Raw genomic sequence first — 23,620 nt, 5'->3', positions numbered from 1 at the left:
TTGTACATGAAAAAAAGCAAGGAGAATCTTGGAATCTTGATGTGCGCATATCCAAACAATGTATTCGTATTCGGTTACACCCTTTATACTTTAGTGTGGACAACCATACATGTTTGTGTTGTGTCGTGTACAGTGTGTGTGTTTGTGTGTGTGTGTGTGTGTGTGCTGCACTGCATGTCGATCCTGTGTGTGTGTGTGTGTGTGTGTGTGTCCCTGGCAGTGTCCTCATAGTCTTGTCTGAGCCTCAGGGATGTAGATCTCAATGCTGTCAGCGCTCTCCGTAGCGGAGTTTTGCCGTACGGACGCGGCTCTTTTGGCGGCCATCAGGCGCTTCCGGGCCTCCTGCCGCTGTTTCTCTGAGCTCTCCAGTGAGCGGTCTCTGGCCAGAGGGGGGTGGTGGTGGGGGCCCTTGGGTGGCTTTTTTGGCACCGGAGGTGGGAGCCGCCTCTCCTGGTGGGAGAGGACGGTAGGGGGGTGGAGGGGGGGGGGGGGGACATTTCAGGAGAAAGACAGACATGTATTTGTGTGTGTTAATGCGTGTATGTGCCTGTGATGCCCATCGCAACTGCCACCTTAAATACAGTAGGCTTTTGGCTTGATGTATGCATGTGCACTTGTGCATGTCTGTAATGTAATGTAAAGAATAGGTAAAATGAATTAGACGCTCTGCATGATATTTCTTTGATCATCCTTCACATTTTTCACTCGTTCCCTTCATTCATGTGTTGATCCGAACATTTCCATTTTCTCTATTATATAAACTTTTCTTTGTTGTACACAATGTATCTACACGGGGACAGCTAAAAATGTGTGTCATATGCATGCAAGGTAAGTATTTTAGTATTTTAATATTTTAATAGGTAGGTACATTTGCAACCCTGTATTGTATAATGACAATAAAGCTGCACTTTGAGCCTTGATTTAGCTCATTGTGTGCACGCCTATCTACGGTCCGTATTACCTGTACATACATAAGCATGGCACCCGTTCCGCTTGCTTTACCGAAGACGCGGCGCTCCACTTTTCTACTGACACCGCAAAATGTCCCTAAAAGGATCATTCCGGCTTGTTGAGCGTTATTTTCATAGCTCTGTCCATCATTTCTATCGGTTATGACGACATCGCACACACATCTGGGAACGCAATCCCTACAGCAACAAGTCTGACGGGTCCGGAAGCACAAGCAACAAGTCAGACGATCAGGCAGGTTAGTTATGACTCAACCTGTCTGTTGTAAACATCCGATTTTACCTTGCTATCACTGTGGTTTTGATAATCTGACTGAACTTGCAGGTTTGTGTCCAATAGTTTGTGTTTCTTGACCTGTCAAGACTCATTTCTTCACTTGTAATAAGACAGATTATTCCTTGTTGATGTTGTTTTCAGTTAGCGAGACGCTTTGACAAACATGTTACGTCTGTTCGTCATGCACGCTTTTAAAAGTGCTATCTCAACTACTTAGTTATCCGTTTTTATTTGTCTCCTGGCCTGTGCACGTCTTTCTAAATGGATCGCCTCCGAAGCTGCTGCGTAAACAGTGCGCTCCATGCTGTGAAATGTACTTGCGGAGATGGAATATTAGCCATGCTCTCTCCTGTCCGCTTGTCTTGACACTGGAAGCTACAGCACAGACAACAAAAAAAGCCACATGTGGTGAGGCGGGCCTGCAGGCGTCGGAAGGAAGGAAGGAAGGAAGGAAGGAAGGAAGGAAGCATGGAACAGATGGATGGAAAGACAGACAGGATGGATCTACTGAGACCCAGAGGTATCAAGGCCCTGCGGTGTTGTTGGCATTGCAGTTATGCTGATTGATGCGTGGCTGTTTGCAAGCGCCTTCACTGTCAACACAAAAAGCACAAGAAAGAAAAGGACAACAATGAGAGCGAATGAGGAAGCCGATACAGAGTCAGTATTCACAATGATGCAAAGCCACAACAGATGCTGCTGAAAGAGAGCCAGACAGAAGACATCTGAAAAAAAAAGATTTACAGATACACAAGATGTACAAAAAGAAGTGATCATAGAGGCCAAGTCGGACAACCATGCACTAAGTTGCACATCAGCTGAGTGATACTGCTAGACTAGATATAAGGCTTTCTTTGCTTCTGTCATGGTCATGTATGTACAGATTGCTGGTTTAGTTCTTTTGAAACATGAATTCACCGCCGAGCCTCCATTCTAAAGTGGCATAAGGAAACTGTGCAACGATTTCCTTATTTGTTTCATGTTGTCACTACTTTAACCCTAAACAAGCGCGAAGGGCTTCCATCCAGGAGCCTCAGGTTCGACTACGCTCTTGATTACGAGCTAATAAACACCTTAAGGGCGCAAAGGGTGAGTCTTGAAACAATCGAGGCTTGCGAAGTGGTTGCCTGACGGATTTTAGAATGCATTTTGCTGTTGGAGCCTTAATTAAAGTCGCAAGAGACTTCTTTTGCCGGGTAGACGTTCCACAGTTATTTCGGTTCTTCTACCGTACGCTACTGTTTTTAGCCTATGTAAAAGCCATGGAGGCATAAAGGGAACGGCAAAAGCTCCATCCTCTTTCTGTTTTGATTGCAGTGGTTGACACACTTCCTTTGCAAGCCTTAATTTTACCGGGTGGTCGTACCCCCATGGCAGACAGCCCTGCGCAGTGAAAGCGAGGCTTATAGGGAACCAATCTAAACGCTAAAAATGGTGTCATTATTCTATAGCCAATACATTTACTTCATAATGATAAGTTAAAGGACAAAAACGGTAAATGGACTTTACTCCTTTGGGAACCTTAGCGGTTCCCAAACCGCTTTACAGATCAGGTCTCATTCACCCATTCACACACCGATGGTGACCGGGGCTGCCATGCAAGGTGCTGGTCGCAATCAGGAGCAACTTCAGTGTCTTGCTCAAGGACACTTCTTCACGTGAATGGGAAGGTGGGTAGGGATCGAACCTCCATCCCACTCAACTCCGCGCTACCATTTCCAGTTCCTCACAGTGAATCCACTGATACATTTTCACATGTTTTTTGCCATTTAACAATGTCAGAGAGCAAATTCTGCTGCCGGTATTATAATATCTGGCAGTGCAGAAGCACGGACTGAGAAGATGTTGAGTTGGGAGTCTCGTTTAATTCCTACTTGTGTCCTCTCCACTGGTCTGCCTGTCCTTATATTCATGTTGTCTGTGAATATAAATAAAAAATTGTGCTGACATTGACTTTCACTCTTAAGTTTCCTTGAAGGTCGTTGGTCTAGTGAGGTTTTGTTCAGTTTTAGTTCAATGAACTCAAGGATGTCATGTTTACAGACGTTTGTGTTTTAAGAACATACGAAGAACATATAAAATGTAAGATACATATACTTATTTTAGCTTAAAGTTTGATCAGGAACAGGTGATTTCTGTTGAGCCCGCTGAATTACCAGGAAGAAAATGTGCGTTTCCACTGGTTGTTCACCTTACCTGAATTGAACCTTACCTGAGCAGAAGTTGGGCAAAAGACAAGACTGTTCAGTTTTAGAGTAACTTAGATTTAGGAAAATCTCTGATATACAGTGGAGCAGTGGAACATTAAACCTTCCCTTGAAATGATGGTGTTATCCCTGGTCAACAAAGTATCTATCCAGGTGGCATACTGGAAGCTTATGTGTGTGTACCTTTCTCTCAGGGGGATCCAGGGGTCTCCAGTTGTTGGCTCTGAGCTGGTGAAGCTCATCAAACTTGAGGCTTATGTTCTCTATTGACAGCTGAAGCATATCCCAAAATCCAGCCAGGTCGGAGGCCACAGGACGAGGGTGGGCGTTGGGGTTCTATGACAAGTAGAAAAGGAGGAGAAGGAATAGTGGAAATATGGTTTTGTTTAAGATTAACAGTCTCTTGGCACTCTGGAAAGCAATCTGTGTTAAATGTTATTGTCGCAAACCAAAGTTTGCCCTGATGGTGGCGCTATGGCGGATCCATCCTCTGGGGACCATGAATATCCGTACCAAATTTCATTTCCACCCAGCGGTTGTTGAGATATTACACGCTGGGTCAAGCTACTGTCTGACTGACATTGCTGCCGCTAGCTATGACTAAAAATATTCAGTGTTTCATAATCTAGAGGCAAAAAACTGAACGCCAGAAACAGAAGTGCGTAACAGGCCATTGAGAAATCAAAGAAGATACAAGCGGGAAGTTACAAACAACAGGAAGTCACAACAACAACAACAAAGAATGGGTAAAGGACATAGAAAGTAACGAAAGAATATGTTTGCAAATCAAATCTGAGTTTCTTCAAGAGTCTATTACGCAGAAGATAAAAGGTGCAACATTACTGACTGTTGTTTTAAGTGTGAGGGGGGGCATTTCAGACTCACCAGATTCTCCTCACACAGCTCCCTGAACTGTTGAAACTTCTGGGACATCAGAAGCTGAGCACTTCCCACAGCACTCCTCATCTTCCCGAGGACTACGAGACACAGAGTTTTAGGAAGAGACTGACCAACAGCACATTCTTCAGAAAATGTACAACGTACTGTTCTAAACACATCTTATTTTCCTGCTTGCCAAGGACTCAATAACTCATGACAACACCATTGCTAGGCAACTGACAAATGTGGAGTAGACTTTAAATCCTGTCCCATAAAACACCCCTGCTCTTGAAGATGAATTAGCCTGCATAGCCAGACCTATCTCCGCACTTCGGAGAAATTTTCGGGATTGTGTCTTCAGCTTTTGGACCCGGCACAGCGCTGTGAAACTTTCAACTATTTCACCAAGTTAGTAGGAATAAGTCAACATCTACAGACTACATGTACGGGATAAACTTACAACCGCCAGCTGGTACCGGCAAAATAAATGCCGGCAGGGTGATCAAGACCCCGGGGTGGAAGCCCTGTTTGATACAAAGTAAGGGATTCTGGACCAGGAGTCTGACTAGGTGAGACTATGTGGGTGGTCTTTGCAGTACTGGGTGCCACAGCCTGGTCATACACAATCCTTACGACCGCATCATTTCATTTAAGAACAAACTTTTTCCTCTGTAATATCTATCTAAAAAGTTCTTAATTATGCACTTTGCTTAAAGCTCTATATCAGAGTTTCATCAGATCAGGACCCCACAAGATGTCAAAAGATGGTAGCCAGGTAGCCATTTCTTCATATTCAGGGGTCACAAGCAAAAAAAGGTTGGAAACCAGTGCTCTATGTGATTACTTTTTCATAGTAAAGTGACTCCATCAGGATGTTATGGAGCACTTTAAGTCAAGACACAAGGCATTCTAATAGGACTAATAATTTCAGATTTTAAGGGCAAATAAAAATGATGCCTTCCCTAAATAGTGACATACATACTTGACATGATGAAAACACACACACAAAGACATACTATCTTCCGGCAGGTCATTCTGCCGCTGGTCAAGCTCCATCTGTTGACACCAGCCGTCCATGCGGTCGGTCTCGGCCTGCAGCAGCTTCAGAAACCAACGTCCATCTCTCTGACACACTGACCGCTGCACCACCTGCCGGTCAGACATTCCAACTTTCACAACATGTGGAGACAAACCTGCAGAGGCAATCTGCATATTCACTGTAATATTTTAAGGAGACCTCACAAACTCTGACACAGTCCCTTCAAATTCTGAATTTTCTCGCTGAACCAGAGCAGTAAAACAGTCATTAAAGTGAAGTATGTACTGTAATAAAAACCAGAACTCTCAATATTTTATTCTTGAAATGATATTTTATGATTTTTTATTTATCTTCCAGAAATGTTTAATCTACAAGTTAATGTAATAATGATATAAGACGTATATGACCTTTATGATTTTTCCACATTATTGGCTCTGTGACATATTTTACAAGAGATCATGTTTTTCTACTGTTCCAGGACTCGATTGGTTCCCATTCATTTCTGTATGGTAGGAAAACCAATTAGCTGACTCATGACGCTTGCTTGTGTATTGTTGGCATGGCAATGCCGTTTAAGTGCAGAATGAAATGTAAAATATCTGCAGCACTGCACTGCATTACCTCATTTACAAAAATGTTACTGACATAAATCTGTGCGATGTTTACTGATAGATTTAACAACTTCAGTTCTGTTAAAGGTACCCTGTTGAGACCACCAGTAGCGCTATGGAGTAATGTTTTTTTATGAATGGGGCCCGTTTTGTTTTTATCTTGCCAAAAAATGCCGATGGGTGAGCACGCCGGCATCGCGATACACATCCCTGCCGCCAGTGTTATGCTACTTCATTGATTGACAGTTGGAGGCAGCCATGTCACAAGAAACATGGCAACATGCCAGGAGAGGCGGGGAAGAAGACGGCCAGCTGGCACACCTGAATGTAAACGATGCAGGTTTCAAAATATTGCTGTTATGTTTATTTGAGGAAGAAAGTGCATTCAATGTGTTTGCTAGGCATCAAGGATACACAGTGGGCCTCATGCAAAAACCACTTGTACTATGTGATGCACAAGTGGTCCAGACCTTCTCATTAGTCATGTATATAGACTGTATATAAAGATGAACGACATGACGACTCCCTGAAAATTAAGCCAAAACACCTCGATCCACCGAGACTGATAAGTTTGGTTTTAATTGGTTATTTGATGCTATAAAAAGGGGCGGGTGTATGGGCGGGACCTCGAACCTACGGCTATAAGACTGTTTAACTGTACATAAATCTGCACAATTTGTACATACTATATATTTCCCCCATACTTTTTATATCTGTATTTATTATTTGTATATTGTTTTTTTTGTTTTTTTTAAATACTTCTAATTCTTATTGACACAGTGCTTGTCTGATGTGTGTTTCTGCACCTTTCTGTCTTTGCTGCTGTGACTTGTAAATTTCCCCGCTGTGGGATTAATAAAGTCTAAGTCTAGTCTAGTTATGTTTACGCTCTGCAGACTTAAAGCTATACAGCAATTTATATAGCAATTTGTGGGCGTCGATTAAGGTAATGGTCAAAGCTCAACAACACTGTACCTGCTCGTGAACAGGTGGCATTCATCATCTTGAAACAAGCAATGCACAACAAGTTTGTGCATTCAGCAGATTTGTTGATTGTCCTTTGATCTGATTATTAACACTTGTACGGGCAAAGTAGAAAGCAAGGGGTTAAGGATATGAATATACACATTTTCTTGCAAACGGCCCCTTCCGTTTCCATTCGTTTTTTTCCCCTGGAACAGTAGAGGAAGTACATTTCAATTTCAAATAAGTGATGTAAAGGGTATATGGTTTTGCATTTGTAACATCAAACCACTGGTCTAATCTAACGCTTTCCCATTCTAAATCGCACCTCCATATCATTTTGGAACAAAACCTAAGCATTTCAATTCATCTTGTCATGGTAGCCCGTGATTTAGTGATTACATGTGGTTGCCTCAGTGTCTACCATACTAGGCAAAAAACGACATCTTTATAAATGTAAAAGGGATGTAATGAAACTCATTATTTATATCAGTAATATTTGAATTTCTGTGTATTTTACAATAATTAGTATAAACACCACACAGATGAATACCCACTCGTGGTGCTGAGCACTGAACCAATATGTCTTTTGCAACATTTTCATAGACGGTTTTTGTTAACGCTGTGGCTGTGAGATCGAAACGAGCGCTGGAATATTTTAGATTTTGTGAAAACAAGCCACAGTTTAATAGAAATAACATCCCTGAAATACTGAACAATTTGGACCACCCAGGGCAGCTGCTCCCTCTGCTAAAAAGTGCTATTAAAAACAGGGTCAACTGCTTCCTAACAAGCCAGTGCAAATGCAAACAGAAGCCCACACAAGCTCTTTGAAACTGTTTAATCACTGTTGGAGAGCTGAGATAAGACACTCCAATCTGACAGTGAGACAAGTAAGGACTGTTTTCATTATCCATGAATCCATCTTTTATCTTTTGGATTATTAGATCAATCATTTAGAGAATATATTGCACAAACAAAGTGAGCATCGGAGGTTAGCGTAGCCTGGACTGGCATCTTAAACACGGAGCAAACCCCCGTTGTTAATTTGATTCTCTTTTGTGATTTTGTTTTGATCAATTGACATACGATCGGGGATCAGATAAACATTGCGTATGCGTCTTGGAGAGACGATGCACTGACAGGTTTTCAACATCTGTCTAGAATGCGTCTCAAACCTCTTTGGTTTGAACAAACAGGTTTCAATCCCTCTTGACTGCCTCTTGGATGCAAGTGATGCAAGTGCAAACAATTCAAACTATAATTATTAAAATGTGCGTCACCTTATATCAACATGTAATTGTGAGTAATTATCAAATAAGTAGAGAAAATGGTCAGGTCATTGTTTTTTCATCACTTTTAAAGCTGCACTGTACCGAACAAGAATGTAATGAAAGTAAACTACATTGGCATATCATCATCACCTGATAAGGTAAACTAAGAGGTTAACAAATTGCTGCTTTTTTGTAAACATTCAGCAGATCAACATTCATTTGGTGTCATGTGTCAGCACACATGATGAATTTAAGCCCAATATTCACCCTCCTTTTAGCTCTGGTTTGGTCTCCACCAGCTCTTGAGAAATACATCTGACTCTTTAGCTGCTACATGTTCACCACCTAGTCTCTGACGTAATCAGACTGCTGTTTGGTGCTGCAGCTAGTGTGGTTTATCGGAGCTTTTCCACTACAAAACTGCTGCTGCTGGAACCCGGTTGATTGAGTTGAAAGAGGCTAAAAAGCTCCATAGCGATGAGGGGAATTGCAGATAACTCTCTCTTAATCACTACAAGCAACCCCTTTCACATCACACATAGTTCCATTTGAAATATAAAATTAGTCATTTGTGCAGCTTATGAAAGCATGGAAAAGTAGTATATGACTGGAATTAATTACTGAATGAGAACAGCCTTTGTGGTTGTCTGTTCATATTGTCTGGTTCTTATAATATCACTGTATAAGCTCCCACATACCTCCAGAATAGTAGAGCTGTTGAAGTTGACATCAAGTGGGTCATCTGTTACACTGTCTATCCAGGGGTCTGGAGGGGGAAGGATGGACGGGTCAAAGCCCACGTCCTCATAGTCATCAGAGGCACAGGCGTGGTAGTGGTTCCCTGAGCCCTGGATGCTGACGGTGGAGGTGGCGGCATCGCGGGAGTATTGTCGAGAGATGGCACCAGATGACAGGACTTCCATGTCAGTGTCTGGGGAGTCCAGAGGGGTGTCCAGCAGGTCTGGCAAGTCCAGATCTGCCTGGATGAATAATTAATAAATCTCAATACTGACTGAATGAAGAAATGGATGTTTGAGTGGCGCAGATCTGTTAAGTCTATGTCTGACCATTAGAGGTCCACTTGCTTCCCAATTATATTCGGTCTAATTGTCTTGGCTAAAACTCCATCGTACTGCCGTGTGTCTCAGTTTTTGTTTCTGTGTCAATGTGTTTAATACTGACTATACGCTATACTTTTATACTACTTAGCAGACTATACGCTCTGAAGGGATGTATCGTCACAACCTTAATGTACCTCAGGGCTTTGTTCAAGGAACTAATTTTCACCGTAATGCTGATGATACTCTGCTGTATGTGCCTGTACAAGCAGATGATCACACCGATATTATAAAATTAGAAGCTTGCTAGGCTGCTGTGACAAACCGAATGTCATGTGATGTCCTACTTCCAAATTCAGAAAACAACTGAGATGCTGGTCATTGGCCCCGCTTGGCTTTGGCATCAATTAGACCAGTGACTCTTGACAACTGCGTGATCACTCAAAGTTGTACATCCAAGAATCTTGGTGTTACTTTTGACCCTGCCCTCTCCTTTGATCTGCATGTTAGATAAATGACCAGGAATGTTTTATGCCACCAAGTGAACATTGCTAAAAGTAAATTTTCTCTCTCTGTCTCTGTCCACAGCTGATATATAGAGACCCTGATCCACGCTTTCGGGTCATCCAGACTAGATTACTCTAATGTCCTGTTTTATAGTGCTGTTAGTGTTGATGGTTTGAGGAGACTCCATTTTGGATAGGGTCTACTATCTCCAGGTCTATTTCTGACTGGGTCTGACTGTTCTTGGGTCCCTTTTGGATCAGGTGTCATTTTTTTGAAAATGTATTAGTGCGCATCATGCTACTGGTTCTGGATTTCATAATACAAATAGTGACAATCAATGACGGGATACATGTGCCAATTTCATTCCTATTCAAGTAAATGCAGTAATTCATGAGGAAATAGCAAAAATGTTCTAAAATGTCCCACCTCACAATGTTAATAAATCCTTAAAAAGACAAATCTTGGATCTGGACCCACAACAAAAATTTGGGCCAAGGAACAGGGGGTTCATTTTTGATGTGGATCCAGATTCACAATTAGAGCATGGTCTAATTTCCACTGCATTTCATTGAAAATCTGTTTTGAGATATTTTGTTAATTAATTAATAAGACAGTAGACAGTGTAAAAACATACGTGCCTTGGAGGAGGTAATGATTTGAGTAACAATAACAAACCAGTGGTAGCGGAAGCTTACCTGTACAGCTGCTGTCACACTGTTGGAGCGCTGGAAACGACGATACCTGACCACAAGAGGTAGACAAACTGTAAATACTAAACACCGAGATTTTTCCATCTCTGCTCCCTGAGCAGAAGTTCAGAGCATCAAGAGCAAATGGCCGTCTTGAAGTCTGTGTGGTCCTGGAAAGTATATCGCCTAGGGACTCCTTGTTCTGTTGGCAGGGACTTCAATGCTCATGTGGGCCACGTTGAAGAAAGCTAGAGGGGAATGGCCTGCACGATTTGAACCAGAGTGGTGCTTTTTTATTGGACTAGTCCTGGATTGGCCAAAACAAATACCATGTTGGAGCACAGGGTGATTTATACATGCACTTGGTACCAGAACACCTTGGGGCCAAAGAGGTTGGGGGCATGGAATCAAACCCTCAATTATGAATTTTGAGGGTAGAACTGATGCAGAACCCGGGAGGCCGTCAAGCTTTAGAAGGAGACCTTTTGGGCTTGGCCAGCCCAGGGGTCTCCTGAAGCAGCGGACAGGTACCAGGAGTCCAGAAGGGTTGCAGCTTTGGTAGTCAACAAAGCAAAAACATGGGTGTTGGAGGACATCGAGGCCATGGAGAAGTATTTACGGCTGGCCTAAAGGAAGGCAAACTGTCAGAGGACTCAGGAAGGGGAAGCAGGGCATGGCTCAGGTTGTGATCAACAAAGGAGGAGAACTACACCCCCTATTGTCACACGGTTGAAAGAGCAATTTGAGAAACTCCTGGCGTTGTAGGTTGGACCTACTGCAGGGCTGCTGGTGATCCGCTTTAAAACTGGTTTTAAAGGAATGTAATTTGGAAAATCAGTTTAGTGCATCAACACGACAGACTATGGATACTATTTCATCAACTTTATTATCTTTTATGACTTGTTTTAATTTCATTCTTTAACGTAATTGTAGAGAAGCTTGAACAGACAGGGGTCTGAAGAAAACTGCATTTAGTGTATAAGAGAAGGGAAACTGGTCCTCAGCCACAGTTATTAGAGTTTATAGCAGAGGATAACCTTGGCAGATGAGCATGTGGGTGTTTGTTTGTGACCAGAGAGAGAAATAATTACACAACAGCCGGAAATGACTCAGCTAGACTTCCAAATCTGCTCAAATCAAAGTCTGAAGGAAAATACACCACATGTAACATGACGTCAATGACTGAGTATACCACCTAATCAGATCACTGGACTAAAAAGTGTGACTAATTCTTACTGAAAAACTTAATGTAAGCCAGTGATCTTGTGATGTGTAAAATTCAGCAGTACATGTAAGAACATATGCATGTACCTTGGCTACAACAATTTTGTACATCGTTTTTCTTTTCTCCAGTCCCTACTCCGAGTAACAGGTAATCTTATGTTATCACCAATGGAAACAGTGGACAAAACTGCAAACAAAAACAACAACAAACATACAAGATAAAAATAGCTGATATTTCAGGTTTTAGAGGTTAGAGCTGGGGTTCACTGGAGTCCTGCTATATCCACTGATATCGCCTCCGCAATGCTGAACACATGCGTTGTATATGATCAGGCCTTTCATTTACTTTGTGACACATTGCGGACAGTGAGCTGCACACACAGATTTATAGAGCTGGAGTTACATCCTGGTAACTTACGGCCGCCATGTAATCTCTGTGATATAGATATATGTTACTGAAAAGGAGAAGAATACTGAGAGGCTTCTTTTAACTTCCTTAATGTTGTCTTCACTCTCAACAAACTCCACCAGCATCGTAAACATGTTGGGCGGGAAAACACAAGCAGCCCATCACAGTTCTTGTAGTCCCTGCGTGGTATCTCCGTCGATGTCGTAACCCTGACATGCAGTTACATTGCATGCAGGCACACGTCAGCTACAGTGCAATTAGGCCTTGGAGCCTATGGACGTCGAACTCAGACTGAGGTCGGGTGAAGAGCCAGCAGGACAGTTAACGTTACATTGAAGGCTTGATTACGTCCAGATTACTCCCAGGCTTAAATAAATGTGTCCAAGATGTGCGTTGATATTTCAGAATTGATTTACGACTTCCCTATCGTATCATGTAACACTGTCAAACGGTACTGATAACGAGGAAGTGGCTGAATGCTAACATTAGCTGTTGTCAACCGGTAGCCAATGGGTTATCAAATATGTTGTTTTACCTTGAAAGGTGGCCCAATGTCCCTCCGGATTTTCACTATGGCCGCCACGTGAATACGGTCTAATGGCTGATATGGGAGTGTCGTCAGCTGACTGAGCTCACCTTGGGCCCTTAGGCTATAAAAGCCATGGCTGATCTCCATGCAAGTTTGATTAGTATTAACCTTAATTTTAATAAACGACCTTTGTTTTAAGTAAATTTCTTGTGTGCACTCCCTCCTTGTCACATTTCTTGAGCCAGTTTGTGACACACCCGACTGTTAGTTATGAGACGGTCTATATTCATATATAAATGTGTTTTCCTTGCTTGCTGTTTTCCTTGCCTTTGAAACCAAAAGTCCAGCCTTGTTCATTTGCACTGTAGATGTTAGATGGTCAAGCACAAACTGCGTAAAAGGTCAAACAAAAGAAAAAAGCAAAGAGTAAAGAAAAATGTGGGCCTCACCCTCTGTCATCCTCCACTTGCACCCCTACAGAGGTGAACTTGGACGGGTCCTCTGGATCCAGAACCTCCTCTGGCCCATCCACCTACAGGAGACAGACAGGATAAATCCCAAATAATCATGACTAATAATAAAATGAAAGCGTGGTATTTCATACATTTTCTTGTGTGAAGGGGCTTCGAGAGCACCAATTACAATTAAATAATCAAATGGCTTTCATCATAAGAAGGGCAGCACTGATTCATTTATGTGAACACCGGGTCTTACCGTGGACTCAAAGCTTTGTCAAAGTATTCCTGATTTGGAGAGGTAATAGTGACTTGTGGGTAGAACTGGATATGCAGAAACACAGGTATTCAGGCTTTACATAATGTGTAAGTAACTGGCCTCCTCCTCGCTGTCTCCACCTCCACTGCTGTCTCATATATTACCTGGATGCCTATGGAGAGACATTTGCCCTTCCTGAGTGCTTCTTTCCTGTAGTCATCCCGGTGGTCTTCGACAACTGGCCCCCTGCTCAGGACCGAGGGGGTGGGGATGCCGACCGTCATGGTGCTGTTGCTGACATGCTGACTGGCTGGTCCATGGACCTACATGGGAATAATGAGAACAGACATTAAATACTTGCTTTTGGGAAAAATGTTTTGGGTTGCTGTTACACAGGATGTAAAATGTCTATGAACAATTCACTTCACAATTTAAAAACAATGCAAAAGCACCGACCTGTGCATTAGCCGCTTCTATGGCAGCTGTCAAGGCCTTCATGCTGTCAATGCTTTCTGTTGAGTTACTGAGCCCTGATTGGATGGTCATGTCACCTCTGGGTCCCTCCTCTTCCATGTATGCGTCCTGGTTGGTTTTGGAAAACACGGGAAATTGCTTTCAAGATGAAATAGTTAATATGACCATTAATATCTCATAGTAGCATTCATGAAATGTTCATTTCAGGTGAAAACAAAGGGAAACCCTGCAGCCCCATGACTGATGCGGGCGCCCCCTTGCACAGCAGGACCTGATAATATTGTTGTTGTGTTGAGATGCATCATAGTCGGGGTACGAAACACATTAAGAAGCAGAGGGAACTGCAACAATAGCAAAGGCTCATTTTGTGTGTAAATGTAATTCATGTATTCATTTATTCATCCATTTATTTGTGTGTTGGCCGAGACCTCTTGTGTTTGTCTTTGCTAGCATCTGCTTGGCTGTCATCCTCATTACGTTTGCCACCCCAGCTATGACAGCAATGTTTGTGGCCACTGTGTGAATCAAGTAAATAAAAACACACGAGACCTGAAGGGCTTTAAAGTTGTACATGAACAGAGACAGTAAAAAAAATAAAATAAATGTCTCCAGTAAATTTAAGAGCTGACGATAAATCAAACTTTCTCGAGTTAGTAAATTACGCGTACAGTCACTAACAATGGATCCCGCTTTATGGTGTTCATTACAATGGAAGTTATTCTCCTGTTTCCAGAGAAGATCCAGTAAATCTAGTCCAGTAGTTCCCAACCTGGGGGTCCCGACCCCCCAAAGCTCTATGGGGGGTCGTGAAGCCCTCTTGATTTTAAGGGTGCAAGAACATAACATACATGCATTTAATTAATTTCTGTGAAGACGACTAAATTTAAGGGTTATCTTAGACGTTTATGTCTTTACTTATTTATCCTAAAGCAAGGCTGCTTGGACTAATAAAATGAATGTATGATAGTGAAATTTAAAGAAAATCATAACACAGACATAGAATTGTGTTCCTAAAAATGATGAGGAAAAATCATCTGATACATTGCAATATCCAAGGGTAACAGTTGTTTCAGAATTGTATACAAATTGCTGGTTTTACATTCACTATTTAGGTTCATTGTACAGTTCTACTGTTCTGTGCTGTTATTGTTTTTTTTATGCAATGAATATAATGACATATACATAAAGATATTTCAAAGGAAGTAGGCTACATTTTCCCCTTTTTTGTAGCTGTATGTGGGTGGGGGTCGTCAGTGTATGTACAATGGTAAAACAGGGGTCCCTTAAGAAAAAGGTTGGGAACCACTGATCTAGACCAAAAGCATCTGTGAAAGTTTCTCGAGGGTGTATTTTGCACAGCATGTTCAGACGAGGCAAGTGTGGGATTCTGGGCTAAAGACTTCACTCGACCACCTGAATGCAAATACCTGGTGAGCATGACTTGATCTCGGGATATATTAGGAAGTCTTTCCCGAATATATAATTTAGAAAGTCAGTAGATGCACGAGTTAATTTGACAACTGGGGAGCTGCAAAGGCGCTGGATCCTCAAAAGCCGGCAAAAGAAGGCTGCCTTTCTCTGCTGCGTTGGGAGGAGCTGTTTTGAAGCCCTGTTGTCCTGTTATAACACATTCTGTCCTGACATTTCAGGACTAGGAGGCAGCAGACTCGTACAACAGTGCGACGATATATGCACTGAATATCTGCGGGGAATGGGGCTCAAAACATTTCCAGGTTGAATTTAAAAGGCCGTGTTACAGTAGTAACACAAGTAGAGAAGAGTCATAAAGTCCATCGAAGGTTAGCCAACATTAGCCTCCATAAGCTGCTGGTCACACCAGAAGTGAGGCTCTTGCAGCAAAACCTGTGAGTGTTTCAAACTGAGTGAGTTTTACTGCTTATGAATTCAACTGTACATTTGTAAGAGAGACAGTGTTGTTCGTTTAGAGAGCTTGTTTGGTTTTAACCTCGTCACGGTCCTTGCTATGACTGACGTTCTCAGGACGCGACTTGTTTTGTTGTACTAACAGAACCTTGTGTTTTGTAGTGTTGCCTTGGAAAAGGACTCAAGTATTCTCAAGCATCTTGAAGCAGGTGTCTGTACCCCCGGAGTTGAGGCGGAGTGTTCTTCTTTCCTGTCCAAACTCTCCACCTTTCAAAGTGTGCGCTTCCGCGTGTGCTATTTCTGCATAAGCCCTCGGGGTAGTTTCACTCTTACCCATAATGTGCAATATCTCACAGACGTAACTACATGAGGGGCGGATGAAGACAACAGACTGAGCCTTCGTGCATTACCTGTGCGGACTCTGTGCTGCTCTGGGCTGTGATGGAGATGTAGGGCTTGGAGGCTGTGGAGCAGGTGGAGGTTCGGGGTGGCACTGGTGGAGGGGTTTTCTTATAGGTGGTGATGCAAGATGAAACTACAAAGAATGAGAGAGACAGGGGGGAAATAAGATATGTCAAAATGATTTACTGTATTGGTTGAACTTGCAGGCACTGCATCCAGCTGTTCAACAAACAGCTCCAGATGTTAACTACTCCAACCACAAGATCTTGTTGTCTAACTCTACAGGTGTTACTACACAAGAGTGTTAAGATGCAAGTAATGTAAAGTGCATATAAACTGCAATGACATTAAGTTAGTTGGACCCTTGAAACTCATTCGGTATTGGTATTGTAAACACAGTAGTTCTTCATTTCAGTTGGGACATTCATCAAGTTTGAACCTTTTTATATGGACTTTTTAGTTTTGTGGTGTGGCTCTGCGCATGTGATGCTCTGGAACTAATCTGATCAGTTTAACACGGACTGTCCCCGAACTCATAACCCCCCCCTGCCAGAGGCCCTGTTTACACCTGGCATTAACATGCATCCTGGGTGATCCAATCACAAGTGGACAGTGCACCAAAGATGCATTGAGATCCGATCGCTCAGACCACATTCGGAGGTGGTCTTGGCCGCATATGGCCACATTCTTTTAGCAACAGCGTACGCGAATGCCTTCTGCGTGAGCAGAGGCGCACACTCATCCGTGCGAGGTAGGCTACTAGGTACAGGAAGTGCATTGCTGCCTCCGCCAGTTGAAAACAACAATGCATTTGGTCTTTGCAAACGGAAACAATCGGGAGAGGGCGGGGAGGTGAGATCTGATCACAAGTGGTCACTCGAGACACATGTGGAGATGCGTGTTGATTCCAGGTGTGCACAGACGTACTCGGAGCTGATTCAGCATTCATGTGCAACTAAACGCTGGCGCAGGAGGAGCCTGGGGGGGAGTTACATATTTGAAAGCATGCAGCAGAGTAGCAGCTGAGATGCAGGGCTCACACCGATGCAACACACACAGCACAATAACACAACTTCACAATTTGAAACGTTTCAGCTTTCATTATTAGCACCTTCAGTGGGAGACTCATTCCTCCCAAATGCATAACAGAGCGCCACAGGAAATCATTCCTGCCTGTGGCCATCAAACTGAGTAGAATGCTGTATACTGTATAGCAGTCATTCCCAACCTGGGGGTCCATAGCTCCATGGGGTTTCGCGAAGCCCTCTTGATTTTAAGGGTGTAGACTCTGCTTGGACTATTAAAACGCATGTATGATAGTGTGATTAAAAGAAAATCATAATACCGACATAGAATTGCGTTTCCAAAAACATAAGGAAAAATCTCCACAGGAAATAGTCTATTCAGAATTTTATGCACATTGCTAGTTTTACACACTTTAAACATTAACTTCCTGCAGGAATTAAGTTCACTAGTTAAGTTAATTGTACAGTGAATTATTCGGTGTATTCTGAATATAATGAAATATACATGACGATATTACAAAAGTAGGCTACCTTTTCGTCAGTGTATACACAATAGTGAAATAGGGGTCCCTTAAGAAAAAGGTTGGGAACCACTGCTGTATAGTATATGGCATGGGATACCGCAACAGCTACATGAGTCAAATGTAATACCAGAGAAGTGTTGCAGATATTCTACAAACAGTATTTTGGAGACCTGGTCCTTACCAGAAAAATTGTTCAAACACTTGACACAACCAATGTTTACGTTTTCCTTGCAAGTGTGGTCATGTGAATAAAGATTTGTCAGACGCAAAGGTAGGTGTAGTGCGATGTTGTTCTACTGCCACAGAATCTCTTGGGTGGATGGTTCGGCCTGCAAAGTGCCACGCTTTGAGACAGCAGTTCACATCCCATTTCATTCCAACGATAAGCATTGGTTTCTTTTAACCATCACCAAGCTCTTTTCCCTCCTTCTCGCTTGCTCTCTGCTTGGCTGCCACTCTTCCTACTTTACGTTAACGTGACCCAAACAGTAAATACGAAATGGACAGCTAATGCTAAAAGACACCATAACCTTCCCTAAAAACCAGTGAAGTCACGTGCTATGAATGGGACTTCTACCTGCTGGGATAATCTGGGTGCTAAACGTAAGGATGAATGCAAGACTGTATTCCCACAGAGGGCAAAATGTATGGATTCCGCTCAGCCAACTTCGACTGTGGACATCAGGCAGAAAGCCAAAGACAGGCATGAACACAAGACCACAGTCATCCCCGACGTGACAATTGGAAAACTGATTTGACCTTAATCAAATAAATCTCTATGAGACAGAAGTGCGACATACATGAGAGTATTATGAAGAGTTCCCGCCAACAGAAAAAAGGCACAAAAAAAAGCTCTGGAAAAAGCTAGTAAGTGGACCTTGAGTTGAGAGTTTTTGTTGTGAAATATTTACAAACATTTGAAAAACAGGCTACAACCACTATACGACTCAGTTGGCTGGCTCGAAGATCTTTCAGACAAACTTGACCGATCTGAGTTTACCCATTTGCTGCCTGCTCAACTGTAACTTTGATGTCAAATCAGTATTTTTATTCTATATTTGAATATGGAGAAGCAGAAGCGAGGGAAAATCCTTAAATAACACAAAGGAGAGTACTGTGTCACTCGGGTCCACATTTTGAATTTGACAGCTGTTTCCAGAGTAAAAGTTACAACAATATATATGGAATAAAAACACAAAACCATTTGATCATATTCTCATATTAATTCTCTCGTTTCATCATACTCATATTAAGCTCTACTCTTTCCCTTCTCTCATTCTCTGCCCTCTTCTTTCTTCCTCTTAAAGAATTTGCTGATGAACAGGACACCCTTGTGTCCCACTTTATCGAAATCAAATTTAGACGCGGAGTTGGCAGAGGAAAATAAACAGGCTTAGAATTCAATTCGTTTTAATTGATTTTTCAATTTCCAATGTCGCAGTGGAGGAGATTAGAGAGGAGGGGAAAGTTAAATTTGTGATAATTACCCTCACTCAATGGGACTGTAATCCATTTTGTAGTGTGGATGAGTGAAAGCCTCGTTGGATTACCATTGCTTTGAAACTGGAGTCTGTCCTCTGCAGGCCCACTGGCGGAGCTGTCACTAAGCATGCACACCACCTACAGCACTAACCATGTCTTTCGTATGCCATGCTGCAGAACACAGCAATTAAATGTCATCCATATCGGCATTGTTGTTGACAATCGGTAGCCATGCTTCTTAGTTAGCCAGTAACTCCAAAACATCCAAAAATAGACATTGAATAACTGTGTTTATTCAAGCTTGTGTGTTCATAAATAACATGCAGCCTGAGGGGGGGAATAAACCAGATGTTAGCTGTGCAGCCAGCTTCTGATAAATCGAAATATCAACAGCGAGTACAGCCACATGTAGCAAAAAATACACTGCCTCTAAATATCAACCCTGTGACGGCCCACCAGTCTGGCTTTCTGTGCCTGGCTGCACCTGAAAGGCGGGAGTAGCCAAAGGCACAAAATGGCTGCTCTCCCAGGCTGTGCTCCCTTGCTGGGCAGCCTCAACATATGCTCATGGCCTCCACACCTCTTTATTTCAGCGCTTAGCACACCTACCGAGCACATCTTTCATTTTTGTCAGTAAGCCAGACAGGCATCTAGTTTCTAGCTGCGTTAGCAGAATTGAGCTAACGTAGCAAAACACTGTCTTGAGTGGATAAGTCAGCTAATCCATCCAGACTCCCGGGGCTGATCTGGATGGTAAATTGGCTCGCTTGACGTTTGCAATTCACTTTATCAGCTAATGATACGAAGCAACCAATGCCAGTTCCATGCAGCGTAGCTAAGTTACAGCTAGCTGGCTGACCTTAGTTTGCTCGCCAACAATATGGCAAGCAAAATTCTACCTGAGTGTATTTGTTAATTGGCTAGCTTGCCAAATTACTCCACCAGCTAACGTGATCCATGATACTAAATGATGCATTATGACAAACAGCGTTGATTTTAACCAACAATAAATGATGTAACGGTACAAAGCAAACGTGAATTAATGTTACAGGGTTGTTTTTTGAGGGATGATTTTTGTCATTTTATTTGGCTGATTGAGAGCCATTGGGAACACAGTGTGTAACTGTAACTGGGGGGGGGGGGGGGGGGGGGTGTCTAAGGTCACCCTACAGACACAGTGCGGAGCTCTGGCATCCAAAAGGAGCTGTGGGGAGACCCCCAGTCTTTTCTCGCTGAGCTGTGGCAGAATAACACTTCCTGGTATTCACATACAGTTTGTTTGCTGGGACAAAACACCGACAATAAACCCACGACAACCAGGACAAAGATCCTCACTTGGCTTGTCTAACTCTAAATTGCTGAAGCCTCATTTAAGCTTCAGCTGAACTTCAGAATGCATTTTCATACAGAACAAGGACTGATTTTGTCCTCCATCTCTTATATTGGAGTCAAACACAACTAGGGAGACAAAGTGTGACCCACAGCTCTCTCAGTGCAGATATGGCATGTGGGAATTATATTAAAAGAGTACTCCACTGATTTAAATTGATCATTTTTTTTAGATTTTACATGCTGCTGTATTCATTCGGTGTGGAACAGGGTGGAACAATCTGAGCCTAACCTTTGACATACAATCAAGCAGCCAAGCAGTTTCTCAACACATCGCATGTCAGTCAAAGGAGCTGACTCCCAAGAGCAAGAGGGATAAGATTCCTCTTTCAAAGGAGGCCCCAGTGAACCTTTAGCATTGCGCTGATGCATCAAAAACCAAGTGATGAGCTGCCCTGACCCTGTCCAAAAGCAACCTGAATATTCTGCTGAAACACTTGAATTATCCAGCTCTATCAGGGGACGAGCCGAGGCAGAGGAGAGACCGGTTCACCACTGTTGGAAGACTGATTTAACAGAGACAGGGAGGTGGAGGAGGAGGAAGGCTTTTAAGTTTACAGGGTAAAAACCTCCCTCTATGAGGATTATCCTCATATTCTATGTTTAGCCCTTAGGCACCTTTACAGCCAACACTCAAACTTTGTTTCTAAGTATTACAGAGACAGAAGTAGAGGTAGCAGCTGTGATTCGTCTGTAACAACAGAGAAAGGTTTCCAGTGACCATGTCTCCAAGGAATTGCATTATATACAGCTAATTTTCAACAGCAAACACATTTTGAAGGAAACATAATGCAGACTGGATTATGTTTTCTATCAACATAACGACACAATGTTGTTAATCAACGTATCTGTCATGTCACAAAGACGTTGATACTGAACATAGTATTTCATTCGTTTCCTGCCAAAACATCTGATCTTGCAACAATTATAAATACAGAGCGTGAAGTACAGTATTTTTATATATATTTTTTATTTTAAACCATTTCTTAATTTAATTTGCAGAACAATTACTGTATTGCGATATACACCATTGCCGTGACAGAAAATTTTGGCCATTTCGCCCAGCCCTCGTCAACGATGGTGGAGTAATTTGGCAAGCTAGCCAACTCACAGATCCTCTCAAGTGGACTCTTGCTAGCCATATTGTTAGCGAGCAAGCTAAGGTTAGTCGCCTAGCTGTAACTTAGCTACGTTGCATGGATCTGGGGTTGGTTGTGGTTGCTGCGTATCGTTGGCTGATTAAGTGATTTGCAAACAGTAAGCTAGCCAATTTACCAGCCAGATTAGCCCCGGGAGTCTGGATGAACTAGCCAACATTATCCACTCAAGACAGCGTTTTGCTTCATTAGCTAGCAAGTAATTCATCCACGTTAGCAAGCACGCTATGTGGACTTCATGTTGGGCTCTGTGCTTTGGTGGGTGCCGGTAGTTTGCTGATGTTAGCAGACTCCATTTTCAAGCTAACATTAGCACTGCAGTCAGTGTTCTTGCACACTGTTTGCGCTGTAGGGGAGCTAACCATGGAGCTGAAGAGAGGCTAAGCACTCGGGCGTGCGCATAACTTCACATTGAAAATCCTTTCTATAGACATCAGACTACACGCTATTATAGACATCCAAGAAAGTCAGGGAGGGTCTCATTTTTTAAGTGACGTTAAACTCTGTTCACACATATGGCAATAAAAAGTGATTAATACGCATAAATTGTTGAATATTGTTACATATAGAACCTTGAAGCCTTCAGCAGTGAAAACTTTTGCCTGACTCCCACACAAGGGGAGGTAAACTTTGTGACTTAACATATATGACAAGCATAACCTTTATGGGAATCTAATTAAATTATGCAAAACTCTTTTCTTTGCCTAACTTTCCCAACATGGGGCATGACTTTGTAGAGTCTGTAACAGCTACACGCCCTGGCTTCTCCACTGCTCAGATACATTTATCTCCAAATTGGCCAAGTGCCATCAGCTCAACTGGCCTGCATGACCGCCAGCATCAATGTCAGGTCAATGTCAGCTGCTCTGCCACCTCCATCTGTGGGTAAGTAGCCATCACTAGCCAGCGGTACAATTTAATGCACACTATTAACGGTTCAATTTGAAATGAATGCAGCTGTGCATGGCTCATGGCAGTAACACTGCAAGGGTTTGGGTCTCTATTCCCTGTAGCTGAGTGGATGTGAAGCAAGGAGAAAAAAAAAAAAGCTTTTCAAAAAACCTGAATGAGCTTTGTCAACGATTCAGCAATATCCTGAGTTTCAAACGTATTTATGCCAACATGCCAAGCACTACCTTACTGTCATTGCCTCCACCAGAGCAGCTGGTGTTAAAGAGTAATGAAACTGAAATGCAGACCTCCCCCGCCTCCTACACACATCTGAAAATCAATCAAAGTGGGCTGGAGGCATGCGTGGGTGTCAAGGGCCATGGCTCTGTGCAAGGCTAGCTCAGGTTTAGTCAGACTCACAAAACTGGGCAGTGCCATCTTTGCAGCTAATTTGGCTAATTTTACAAGCCAGAAGAGCCCCAAAAAGACAGCATTCACAGTTGTTAACTGTAGAGCAAAATATCCACGTGGGTGACGATAACTGCTCATGGACTAAATGTGAAGGACGGAAGGAAGATGTTTGATGACGGTATGGGTAACTTCTTCAAAGAAACATTATGAACGAGAAATAGAAATTAGCAACGGAGCAAGCAGCTTACATCCTCCAACAAAATCACACGGGAGAAAGTCATTTATGGACACGTACAGTAAAGACATATATAATTAGGAAGGAGACAGAGCTGGACATTTGGGAAGAAGTAATCATCACACGTCGTCCCATATGGATATGCTAGTAGGGCCCCACTAAACGCATTTATTTCAGTGAGCCAATGCAGCGTGTTCAGGTGACGTAGTAATAGCGACAAAGTCCATATAAGGAGGTGGCTAGGGTGGATGTATGGGTCACTGGACCTTCACCCCTGGTTTGTGTTCCTGTGAAAACCATTTTTGAGGTTTTTCAACTTTGTCACCTACCACATATATTTGACACAATTCTATAACAAACAAATTGAAGGGATCCATATAAAAAAATGTCAAAATGTT

The 23,620-nt window shown here is 42.7% G+C and overlaps 1 protein-coding gene across 2 annotated transcripts in view; it reads right to left on the bottom strand.

The window, feature by feature from the left end:
- Nucleotides 1-225: 225 nt before the first annotated feature.
- The window catches only part of LOC139297094 (disks large-associated protein 1-like), a 39,005-nt gene continuing 15,610 nt past the window's right edge, over nt 226-23,620 (bottom strand). For both annotated transcript variants that reach the window (XM_070919684.1, XM_070919685.1), the window contains exons 5-14: nt 16,117-16,241; nt 13,805-13,930; nt 13,513-13,671; nt 13,084-13,166; nt 10,479-10,524; nt 8,947-9,198; nt 5,348-5,480; nt 4,338-4,429; nt 3,636-3,788; nt 226-450 (exon numbers count right to left, since the gene is read on the bottom strand). In XM_070919684.1, coding sequence (XP_070775785.1) covers nt 226-450; nt 3,636-3,788; nt 4,338-4,429; nt 5,348-5,480; nt 8,947-9,198; nt 10,479-10,524; nt 13,084-13,166; nt 13,513-13,671; nt 13,805-13,930; nt 16,117-16,241 — 1,394 coding nt within the window. The remainder of the gene's footprint in view (nt 451-3,635; nt 3,789-4,337; nt 4,430-5,347; nt 5,481-8,946; nt 9,199-10,478; nt 10,525-13,083; nt 13,167-13,512; nt 13,672-13,804; nt 13,931-16,116; nt 16,242-23,620) is intronic.

Source organism: Enoplosus armatus, chromosome 14 (assembly GCF_043641665.1).
Source record: "Enoplosus armatus isolate fEnoArm2 chromosome 14, fEnoArm2.hap1, whole genome shotgun sequence".
In the NCBI taxonomy this organism is placed as follows: domain Eukaryota; kingdom Metazoa; phylum Chordata; class Actinopteri; order Centrarchiformes; family Enoplosidae; genus Enoplosus; species Enoplosus armatus.
Note: the sequence above shows the minus strand (reverse complement) of the source record. Positions and strands in the feature narration are given on the sequence as shown.